The sequence below is a fragment of the Haliotis cracherodii genome, unplaced genomic scaffold, assembly GCF_022045235.1.
Source record: "Haliotis cracherodii isolate W230 unplaced genomic scaffold, xgHalCrac1.p SCAF_22, whole genome shotgun sequence".
NCBI classification, from domain to species: Eukaryota; Metazoa; Mollusca; class Gastropoda; order Lepetellida; family Haliotidae; genus Haliotis; species Haliotis cracherodii.
In genome coordinates, this window is record NW_027266278.1 from 4351279 (window position 1) to 4363759 (window position 12481).

General features: G+C 39.0%; 1 protein-coding gene across 3 annotated transcripts in view; it reads right to left on the bottom strand.

The window, feature by feature from the left end:
• Positions 1-661: 661 nt before the first annotated feature.
• Positions 662-12481, bottom strand: part of LOC139471152 (forkhead box protein J3-like) — a 38758-nt gene continuing 26938 nt past the window's right edge. Inside the window, exons 5-10 of one of the 3 annotated variants that reach the window (XM_071253420.1) lie at positions 10712-10811; positions 9670-9723; positions 9168-9290; positions 7133-7282; positions 5981-6060; positions 662-4660 (exon numbers count right to left, since the gene is read on the bottom strand). In XM_071253420.1, the coding sequence (XP_071109521.1) occupies positions 4547-4660; positions 5981-6060; positions 7133-7282; positions 9168-9290; positions 9670-9723; positions 10712-10811 (621 nt within the window). In that variant the 3' untranslated portion in view covers positions 662-4546. Of the gene's footprint in view, positions 4661-5980; positions 6061-7132; positions 7286-9167; positions 9291-9669; positions 9724-10711; positions 10812-12481 lie in introns of all 3 variants that reach the window. The other 2 variants (XM_071253421.1, XM_071253419.1) reach the window with 2 other exon arrangements.

The window sequence follows — 12481 nt, forward strand, 5'->3', positions numbered from 1 at the left end:
TTCTGACCTGGAAGTCCCCATGGGGAGACAAGCAGAGGGTACTGGGGACCTATTCTGACCTCAAAGTCCCCAGCGGGAGACAGGCAAGGGTACTGGGGACCTATTCTGACCTGGAAGTCCCCATGGGGAGACAAGCAAGGGTACTAGGGACCTATTCTGACCTGGAAGTACTTTCAATCAATCAGACATTATATCTAAAAAAATGCAATTATTACTTAAACAGTTATACGTCGGAAAATGAGTCCAAATGTTTGATGTCATGTATCGCTGTAATAAATATCCACTGAAGCTTGTCAATTGTATGTTTGTGTTCCTATGATACTGTAGTTTCGAAAAAATAATGAGACATTTATCAAGTATTAGGTGCTTATGAAGTGGGGCACTTATTAGGCCAGATACATTCTGTTCACAAAGACAAAATTATAGATTGAAAAGTCAGAAAAACTATTGATACATTTAATAATTTCATCCATGACATCGCCATCAACACGACTGTTTGACAGTTTGCTTGTCACCCTAGCTTAACATACAGTGAGTCAGATTATCATCTTTGGTAAATTTAGAGTAAAACATTATTAACATAAAATATCCTTTCTGGGACCTGAAATTATAATTACTTTCCAGTCATCTCTCTAAGTGACCTGAAGATGTATTTGTCATAAGACGAAGGAGACACCCGAAGGTGTTCACTGCCCGATGGAACTACAATATATTGTTGAGACCAACACACATGTCCATACTGGGACCACATTAACACACCCAGAACATACACGACACTTGACACTTGTCATGGTAAGACATATTCCACGGTCACCTTCACCTAGCATGTTCCAAAGCACCTATCTTATCTAAACTCAAAACTATAAAGGACAATTCAGTTACTCAAACAATGAATCCAGAGTTCCAGTTTTTCTGGGTCATGCCAAGCATCATGAACATGAAGCACAAAGATGATAATTATCAATGGATCACCATGATAATGGACACACAGAAAAGATCAGTAACTATTGTTTGACACAGGATTTTTCACATTCCATAAAACGGAATATCCACTTAATGACCTCAGTGTGACTTGTTTCACAGAGTGGTACACAGTAGGTTAGGTTTCATGTCATCAACAACATTCAACACAGTGAATGATGCACGCATCATCAACAACATTCAACACAGTGGGCGATGATCGCAGCATCACCAACACTGACGACACAGGGACACTGAACAATTTTGATTAAGTAAGTCTGTTGTGGATGGGATCTCCACACAACACGGGAGCATCTGGAGAAGTATGTGTACATCCCACGAAGATCCACACACCACGGGAGCATCTGGAGAAGTACGTGTACATCCCACGAAGATCTATTTCAGATTTCCTTCAACAATTATGAAAGGATTCTGTATCTATAAATTTCACATTTCGTATAAACTTGTGAGAGTGAGTACGGTTTTAGTCCGCTTTCTGCAATATTCCAGCAATATCATGGCAGGGGGCACCAGAAATGGGCTTCACACATTGTACCCATGTAAGGATTCGAACCCGGGTCTTCGGCTTGACAAGCCACCACTTTAACCACTAGGCTCCCCAAAAGCCCCCTTATAAACATGAAAATAATTAAGCATGGCAGGGGTCACCAGAAATGGGTTTCACACATTGTACCCATGTCGGGAATCGAACCCAGTTCTTCGGTGTGATGAGCCACCACTTTAACCACTAGGCTCCCCAAAAGCCCCCTTATAAACATGAAAATAATTAAGCATGGCAGGGGTCACCAGAAATGGGCTTCACACATTGTACCCATGTCGGGAATCGAACCCGGGTGATCATATAGGATAAAAAGGACACATTTGCCTGTTATTGATTATGTAGTATAACAAAAAGATTAAAATTAAAATGAACGTTAAACCTTTCATGCCAAGTTACAAGTACACTAACACATATACATGCTCTATGCAAACATTCTTCAGGTTAATAAACAGACATTGTTTAATATTATTAAAAATCATCATCCAAGCATCTCTTAATACTTGATGTTCTGAAACAGGTTTTCCATCGGAGCCAAAACACAATAAAGAAACAAGAAATATATACAATAATCAATCTCAGGAACAATCAGGCATATTCCTTGTCATATTGTATATACAATATTGAAAATAAACTCAATCTGGGGAAAAGCAATGTATGGAGCATTTTCATTCTCGGCAGAATGTCGTCTAGGAAATAAATAAAAACAAATATAGGATTCAATAAAAATGTACATTCCCAATCTGACTTGTCATGTCCATTCATGCAAGATCATATTGCCAGCTGTCATCGACACTATAAGATTTGACCTGTCACAAGTGAGCTTGCATGAAATTGACCTGATACAAGTGAGCTTGTATGAAATTGACCTGACACAAGTGAGCTTGTATGAAATTGATCTGACACAAGTGGGCTTGTATGAAATTGATCTGATACAAGTGAGCTTGTATGAAATTGACCTGACACAAGTGAGCTTGCATGAAATTGACCTGACACAAGTGAGCTTGTATGAAATTGACCTGACACAAGTGAGCTTGTATGAAATGGATCTGACATAAGTCTATATGAAAATGCCCTAACACAGTGAGTTGGATTGAATTTGACATGACGTGAGTGTGTGGGAGTGAAATTGACACGACACAAGTGACGTCTGCTGACACAAGATAAGAAATGGACTTGAAACAAATGACCTGATGTTCAGAATCACTGCAACATAATATACAGTAGAATTTTGTTCTTGCAACGAAACATCCATTTTTCATTCCGAAGTGGCAATATTTATTCTCAAATACTAACTTACAAACAGTCCTACAATATGACCTATTTCATCCAATAATATCATGACAATTAATGTTTCGATGTTATATTACATGTTTCTATAATTCCATGAGCATCTTCAAATGGTACTGTTTATTAAAAAAAGCCAAAACATTGATTTTTTTGGTTGGTTAAATGTCTTTGGGTCCCAGTTCTGGCAGTTCATGAAAACCTCTTGTTCTCATCATGCAAGACTTGACACACTGCAGGAATCGACAGAGAGGGGACACAGAGCAGCCAGATTGAAAAACCTTGGACAGCAGAATGCATTCTGTCATGTAATTTAATAGACAAAATGACTTGTGTGTTCCTCTTTGAACAAAATGTAAACAATGTTGGAGATTCTAGGTACAAACTAATATCAAGTTGTTGCGGCCTAAACTGTCAAAGCCTGTATTTAAAAACTACAGGTGACCATTATGGTTATCGTAGTGAGATCATTCAATGGTTTATCGTAACACAAGTTATGAGAGCATTCGTTTTCAGCTGTAATATATTTTCTTTCCAAAACTGACTACTGCACTATGCTACACGTCTCAAGTCACATCCGAGAATGCATTGACAAAATCTCTCTATTCGTGCATAGAAGAGTTGAAGAATGGCATACCTATCTCAATGAATAACTCGATGAATATTTTAGACAAAATGTACAGAATTTCCTTAGTTAGTTTCACAAACTCGAACTTTCCACACACGATCAGAATAAAACCATCACAATTCAATTTACAATACATAAGCTCCACTACACACTTTTTACAAAATACCAGAATTAGCTACATATCCACAGTTGGGGCCAAGCTATCTAGTACAGTAGCCCTGATGGGGGCTAACATCTAACTCTGGCATCCCTGGTTCTCCTTGCATCTACACACACTGTGACCGAGGTTGACACACAAAGGAACCCTACAACCCGAGGAGAGGAGAGGCAGAACATAGGACTGGCGTCATGTTGTTGGACTCGATATAAACACTGGAGGAGAAAAATACTTACAACAATGTCCAACTGTCATTGCTAACAATGGAAAAATAAATAAAAACCCATGGAAAGTAAGAGAGTAAGATTGTGTTGACGCAAGTTTCAGCACTGTTCCAGCCGTATCCCTGTCTACCCCTGAATAGGCTGGTCACAGTGTACCCATGTGGGGAATCAAACCCAGGACTTGGTCATGAAGAACCACCACCTCAACAACCCGACCACCCTGGAGTTGAAGATTTAACCAGGCAGAGGCCGGGGTGGTAGCTCCGTACAATATGGAAACGGTGACAGTTTTTGTTTCCAAAATAGTCTGAATCCATATGTAACACAAAGATGGAGTTTGATTCCATGCACAAAACGTACAAACTTCGCATTTCAAAACTTACAAAACCTCCAAACAGATTTTTTCTTGTCATTACGTTGAAATGCTAAACGTAAAACTATGAACTATTTCAAAACAAGGGAAATAAAAGATCTTTGCTGGGTTAACAGAAGACAATAACAATTGAATATATATATGTTATTTACAATCAACAGAATATTTACAAAGCACATTGCACCATATAGTCCTACCACAAGGCAACACGTCCTATGTCCAACCCTCCTCTCCTTGTATAAGCAGTATATATGAATATCAACAAATGGTTTAACTCTGTGAGCAGCATGTGAACTGTCACATGGTCTTCAATGAGGCTTCTGATTGGATGAGGTGATGTGATGTGATGGCAACACGACTACAGCAGCTTGTCCCAGTTGAAGTCGTCATCGATGTCGTCCGAATGGTGATATTGTGTCCCGGACGGCAGTGAAACCACGGTCTGACAAGATGAGTAGCTTTCTGAAGCATTCTGGAAGAGAGTTGGTTTTTTATTATTATTTTTTTTGTTATTAGTATTATCATAACTCAAAATTATGGTGGCTTCTGGGATCCCTGAGCTTTGCGCCAATTTCACTCGAATCGAGGGATCCTCCAAACGTTTAACATTGGGACACAGATAAGGAGTGCAACGATATATCGAACTACCAAACTATTGCAGTTGCTTTCCCTACAATAGTTCTATATCGATAGGAATTTCAAACATCAATAGCATCGTCGATAGTATACATAACAATCGATAGTTTCAATAGTTGCAATAAGTTTTCTATACATATTTTATGCAAATTTCAACCTGCCTGTGTGTTGGTTAGCAAGGATTAGAACGACTTCAGATTAGAGTTACTTCCCTTTGGTTTGTGTAGCGACAGGGAGGAAGATAGACTTGGAGGTTGTCCGCAATACCTTATTCATTTCTGTTAGTGTGTGGACTACTGTTGCAACACAATCGCAATAGTGACAATAGCTCCAATAACCACCCTGGTACAGACCTCTAGAGTATGCATACTGGCATACCAAGATACTCATCAGAGAAAGTTTGGTGTTTGATTGAGAGATCTGAGGGGAGTGAGTGAGTAAGGTTTAAATCCGCTCTGGACACTACTTCAGTCATATCACAGCCTAATCATGCTAATGTTGGAGGAATGATGGAAGTGATTCACCACTCTGGTACATGATTTGTTTGTCTGTCTGCTTGTTTGTTTGTTGTTTGCACTCAGCAATATTCCAGCTATATGATGGCGGTCTGTAAATAATCAAGTCTGGACTAGACAATCTAGTGATCGATAACATGAGCATTAATCTATGCAACTGGGATACGATGACATGCATCAACCTAGTCAGCGAGTCTGACCACCTGATCCCGTTAGTAAGACCTCATGACAAGCAGAGTTGCCTTTCACAGCAAACCTGGGTTTCTGAAGACCTATACTAACCCACATCTTCACGGGAAACCCAGGAGTAGAAATGTATAGTGTTGACAAACCCATAATGAGAGCGATTCTAGGATTAAAAATCCTGACAGACAATGGGGGCATCTTAAGGGGAAGGGACAATCGATGCCTACATCTGGGATTCAAAACCTTGACCATCAAATCCTGTCAAAGGATTGCAGCACTTTTTGTCTTTTATAGAGTTTTCTGTTTCAGAAAAAAATATTTTTAACAAATTCCCTATTTCATATGTAAATAGAACAAGATATGGCAGCAATTGGGACAAACAAATATATCATCAAAAATTGGTATATTGAAATCCTGCTCTCTCTCTCTTAAGGTAAGTGTAAGGGTGCCCTTACTGACGGAGGCCCTCCGTCGGCCATGTTCAGCTGGCTGCTGCTCACCGAGTTACTGCTGTTACAGAAGCCGTTTCCAGGACCTGAAAGAGGACAACACAACATTTAAAACTTCCATGAGGACCAATGAGAGTCAACAACTTGGTGACCAGTATTACTGTTATATAACAATATTGTTATCGAGAGTGTGATAATGTTCCGTATCCCCCTAGCCACATCAGCAATTTCCACTGTTATAGTGTTACTTTAATAAAGATAGCTGGCATCAGTGCTAGTCATCCCATTGGCTGTAAGACTATGACTGACACATCATACAGCAGACTTCCCAACAGGTTAATCTCCAGGGCCTGTTCTACAAGGCGATCACAGAGCTACGACAGTCACAAGTCTGTGTTAAAGTATGGGAGTAAGATCGTCTTAATGCTACGATCGCTTTGTGGAACGAGGCCCAGCTCCCAAGGACAGATGAGGATAAGTGAAGATATCAGATGGGGGATGTGTTATCCACAGTTGCTTAGCAACCATACACAGGTTTGAGTGTCAATCCTATTTTCAATTCACAACATAGATCTTACCTCAAAACCATGGTTTGAGCATAAAATACAAGTGGTTCAAGCATCGTTAAGAATGACAAGAGACTCAAGAGAACAAGGGAAATCTTCTGAACACTTTAGGAACGAAAAGAACAGGGAGAGTGAGTATAGCACTACGCCGCATTTAGCAAAATTCCAGCAATATCACGGCGGGCACACCAGAAATGGGCTTCACAAATTGTACCCATGCGGGGAATCGAACCCGGATCTTTGACGTGACGAGCGACCGCTTTACCCACTGGGCTACCCCACGGCCCCAATGTGGGAAGAAGCTTGAAGTGGTGTAGGTCTTGCACATTTAACACCCAGAAGCATAGGGATGGTGCTAACAAACCCGGGTCTTAGGTGTGACGAGCGAACACTTTAACCACTAGACTACCCCACAGCCCCTGATGTGGGGAAAAGCAGGGAGTGGTCTTGCATGGGCATGCTGCTGACAAACCTAGCTACACATAAGGTTGAATCTGGAATCCTAACCTAGGCTCATAGGATTCTGGTGCACCAAAGGGAAGCAACTCTGTTGTTACTAAAAGTTACAAACACAAATCAAAGCCAAACCTACCTGATATTCCACTGGTACTACTTGACTGGTTTTGACTCTGCAGGAGTGATTGATTGAAGAAATTGTTTAGAGAAGATGCTAAATCGGCAAACTGTTCTGGTTTTAACGACCAGTTTGCTGGGTCCTCCTGTTTCATAGTCTCCATCAGGCCTGCTTGTGCAAAGAAAAACGTCTTATATAATGATAATGGTCAGTGTTAGTAACCGAGCGTGATGCAAGCAGAAGTGTGATGGTTAGCTCAGACGTGAAGACAGCGGATGGAGGCGGCCATTTTGGATGAGAGGCTCAACTGTAGATGAGGCTTGAGACTGCAACTACTCACTATCTATACACTGGGTGACATGCTGGGGTGGACCTCAGTGTCAATTCAAATAATTTCACTGTTCCTTGCATTGGACATTGAGGAGAAAATGGGTTCAGAGTTTCACAGCTTTTAACAATACTCAAATTACTAATTGCGATTTGTATATAAACGTGTTGCTTCAGGCCTTTCTCTACAATTTATTATGGATTTTGAATCAGGAGGACATAGGAAGGGAGATAACTCAAGAGTTAAGTTTTCCAAAATATCAACAGTTTTCAGATAAAGACACTGAGCTTGGGTAATTTACTTGAGATGGGAATTGCTCTGGACACTTGAGGCTTTTTCAAGGTAGAATCTAAATTCAAGGACCCTTGACAAGACCTAAAGTTCCAGGCCACTGCAAGGGAGTGCGAACCCAGTCCTCTATGCGTTATCAAGATACCTATGGTATGCATTCTGATGGAGATGGTGATGAATGGAAGAATGCACTAGCGAGACTATGACAGGGTCACGATGAATTTGAGATGGGTTTCAAAGGTTCAGTTATGTGAGAGTGAACACTGCAGGTGAGGTGAATCCACACACACACATATCAGAATATTAGTAGGTAAGGATTATATATCTCCAGATGACAAGCCAGAACCAGAACTCCAATAGATAGATTATACACAATGATTATCTCCTGATGAGCAGATGACTACACGATGAATAGATTATACAGAATGATTATCTCCTGATGAGCAGATGACTACACGATGGATAGATTATAAACAATGATTATCTCCTAATGAGCAGATGACTACATGATGGATAGATTATACAGAATGATTATCTCCTTATGAGCAGATGACTACACGATGGATAGATTATACAGAATGATTATCTCCTAATGAGCAGATGACTACACGATGGATAGATTATACAGAATGATTATTTCCTGATGAGCAGATGACTACACGATGGACAGGAGCATCAAGAATATCCACACCACCATGTTTGTTATTTGTCTAACTCTGCACTCACCAATATTCCAGGTAAAGTTGCTACATAATCAAGTCTCGGACATAAAACTAGTGGTTGATGTCATGAGCAATCGATATCAACAGGGTGTGAGACATACAGTCAACCAAGTCACCATGTCAGACAATCCCATCGATTATTGTCTGTTTGATGTTCAACGCTGCACTCAGCAATATTTCAGCTATATGATGGCGGTCTGTAAATGATCGAGTCTGGACCAGACAATCTAGTGACTGACATCATGAGCATCGATCAACACAATTGGGATACGATGACATGCATCAACCAAGTCAGCGAGCCTGACCACCCGATCCCGTTAGTCGCCTCTTACGACAAGCATAGTCACCTTTTATGGCAAGCATGGGTTGCTGTAGACCTATTCTATCCCAGATCTTCACGGGTCTGCACTGTAAGTACTTATGAACACACAATGCCATTTAGAAAGTGGTCAAATGTAACCTCACTCTGGCAGTGTGGGTTTGAATCCCGAATGTGACTCAACCCAAAAGCGTACTGGAATCTGTACTTTACTGAGGAGGTGTTATCCCAAATATAACATTTGCAATGTTAGTATTTAAATAATACCATCCAAAATTATAAATAATTTTCTATTTGTTGTGGTAAATTATGATTGAACACTGTTGTCGGCAATATCTGAAACCCTTCTATGACTGTAACATTCTTGTAGTTAGCCACAGATCCCAAAAATACCTTGAAACTGGGTCATGTCGATATTATTGAGGTCACTCCCCGCTCCAGCCAATCGCATGCTCTCTTTCAGCGAGTCCAGGTTCTGTAACCACTCACTGGTGGAACAATTCAAACTTGGAATGCCTAAAAATAAATCAGCAAGTTTTATTCAATCAAAACTGTTTGGCACCATGAATTATTATTTATAACCGAGAAAAATATACTGGAGTAACAAATCTACAACATGGAATGTGTAGGCCTGTATGGTTTCTTGCCAGTGTATTCCAAAGTCTGGTTTATTCCAAGGTCTGGTTTATTCCAAAGTCTGGTTTATTCCAAAGTCTGGTTTATTCAACATCATTACGTCAGATAGGAGGAATGGCTAAATGACCCTTTGGTAAGACATGGTTCCTACAAAACTTTGAAGCAATAAGTTGGTCATGGAAATCACACTTTTCATGGATAAGATTACCTATCTATATCATCATCATCATCATCATCATCATCATCATCATCATCTCACCTGTCCCACTTTGGCTCTGTGAGATGTTTCCATTGAGGAGAGCATTCAAGTTACCTGAAACAGAGCACAGCGTTGGGTAGACTGGCACAAGTCTCTAAGGCAATAATTAATAGTCTAAATCATAAGTTCTAGATGAGGTAAATAATAAGAACAAGTTGTCCCTATAAGAGACTGGATTCCTATATCTAGACTTGCCTATTAGGAGGATAATATTATTACACATCCATGGACTTATCTTTCAGTACAGTCTTGGAGCAAGGCTAAGCGTTGATAACAAAGCCTTATTCCGACAAATCAAAGGACAAAATATGTTGAACAGTTCTCCTGAAAACTGTTTCCCAGTGAAATCTACACCTGACGATACATACACGATACGTCTAACCATGTATCGATTTAGGGATTAATTCTGTATCAATATTCTAAATTCATATTTGGTACATTTTACAATAATACAATAACTATACTTCTCCTAGCATTACCTGACCATGTATCACTAAACATTATGATTCATCTCATTGCATGAAACCATCAGAACAAACCTAAATCAACCAGTCGTGCAAGATAAACACAAACTGCTTGCAGGAACATGGACAACAATAAACATCAACAATAAAATAAACGAACAAAAAAACAAAAAATAAAAAGCAACAATAACAAATAAATAATAAACAAACAATAACAACAATAATAAAATAAACAAATAATAAACAACAATAATATATAACAACAATAATTATAATTAATTATCAAATAATAAACAAACAATAACAACAATAATAAAATAAACAAATAATAAACAACAATAATATATAACAACAATAATTATAATTAATTATCAAATAATAAACAAATAATAACAATAATAACAACAATTATAAAATAAACAAATAATAAACAAACAATAACAATAAACAAATAATAATAAACAAACAAACAATAACAATAAACAATTAATAATAATAGCATTTCATGCCTAATATTTCAATTATTTGCTTCAGGAAATGAGCAGAGAGGGCTGGTAATCCTGTGTTACCATGGTTACCTGTAGAGTTTTCAAAGACGGACTTGTAGAGGTTAACAAGATTGGCTGATGCATTCATGTCATCTGGATTTCCGTTACTTTCAGAGAAATTGCAGTTACTCTGAAAATAGAACAACATATAAACACACTGGCATTTAAGAGTTGCATAACCTGTATCAGATTCAGAAGGAAAACCAAATAAGATTATAAAGACGAGATGGTAGCCCTACAAAAGCACTACCAACACCAAGTTCCCTTTCAGTGGCTTAGATTACGAGAAAATAATCTTAATCCTTGGATGTAAAACAATGCCTAGCAGAACAAAAATTACAATTTAAACGGTAAATCATCATGTCTGGTGATTTTTTTTATCTCTGATTTCAAATTTGTACTGACCAAGTTTCTCATCACCCGGTACGGTGTAATTATTTTCTACGCAGAATATTCAAAAAAAAAATCCAAAATACTGAATCCGCTAGAGGGGTGTGCGCATTATACTCGGGTGTGCACCGTATTCAAGAAAATAGGGTACCCTGAAGATGTTGGCATTGACCACATTATCAACCACTGGTTCACAAATGTCAGAGGTGTAGGGAGGTGAAATGGGGCATGTCACATTCCAGATTATTGCACCTCCACATCAACATGCATGCACATGTGTGCGTGACTGCTCGTACTAAGTGCAGACTAATGCCAGCCTACTGAGACAACCCGCAGCAGTTTAGCCACACCCAACTCAGACACAGCATACTGACTCCAAGCCAACAGTCTGTTTCTCCTGCATATTGTTGTATTTACATCACAGGTATCAACTTAGCTCTATAGAACTTGCACCTGTGCTACCTAGTATTGAAAAATGCAATCATATATTTATGTCTCCATGCACCAAGTTTGAGAGCGACCTGGGCGCTTATTATGTCAAATAAATGAAATTTATTTTGCATTTGAAGACAATGTAATGAAATGTAAAATCAAATGACAAATGTTTTGTTTCTATTCCCGCGGATCGACCATGCAGCCTTCATAGCCCAGTGAGTGTACCACCAGGACACAGAGGCGCTGATCAATCACAACGCTGTTAAGAATGTCTTTTTCAAGTACCGTACAACAACAACAGATATTTTACGCCCGTTTCCTGAGGTTCATGGAAAGTGTGTTTGAAACAAAAAAATGTTGATAAATGTTTTAAGTTGTTTTTTTCAATTTATAAGTTAGATAAAACACCTTCACAGCGGTAGAAACTAACAGTTTTCGTCCACTAGTCCTTATAATGATAACATATAGCAAAACCCTTAAAAATGGCAATTTTCTACTAGTCCTTGTGATACCTTTACCATTGGGCAGTTTGGCAAGGACTATAGGACTAGTGCCAATTTCTAACCCTGCTTCAGGTTTTTATGAGATTTAAAAAACTCATTCTCTAGGATAAAACATCAGGGCTAAAAGCCCCTTGGTTTTATCCATTGGCTTTGGGTTATAAATTTCATAAAAACCCTTTGACATGTTTTATCCTACACATAAGTACCAGACCTATTTCAACCTCCAGATTCAATTAAATATTACCTGACCAACCATTTCAATATATAAATACCCACACAGTACATTCACAAATCTAATTCAGCTCCCGTAACACAAGCCATGACACCGGAGTCGTACAAAAACCTCCCCTCCCCCTGCCAGGTCTGACCCAGAAAGTACCCCTCAGCAGCTATTTTCTACCCAGAGATCTTTATAAACATCTTATGTGACCAAGTGGGTCCCTGTTGGCATTTTGCCATTCTCTAACCAAGT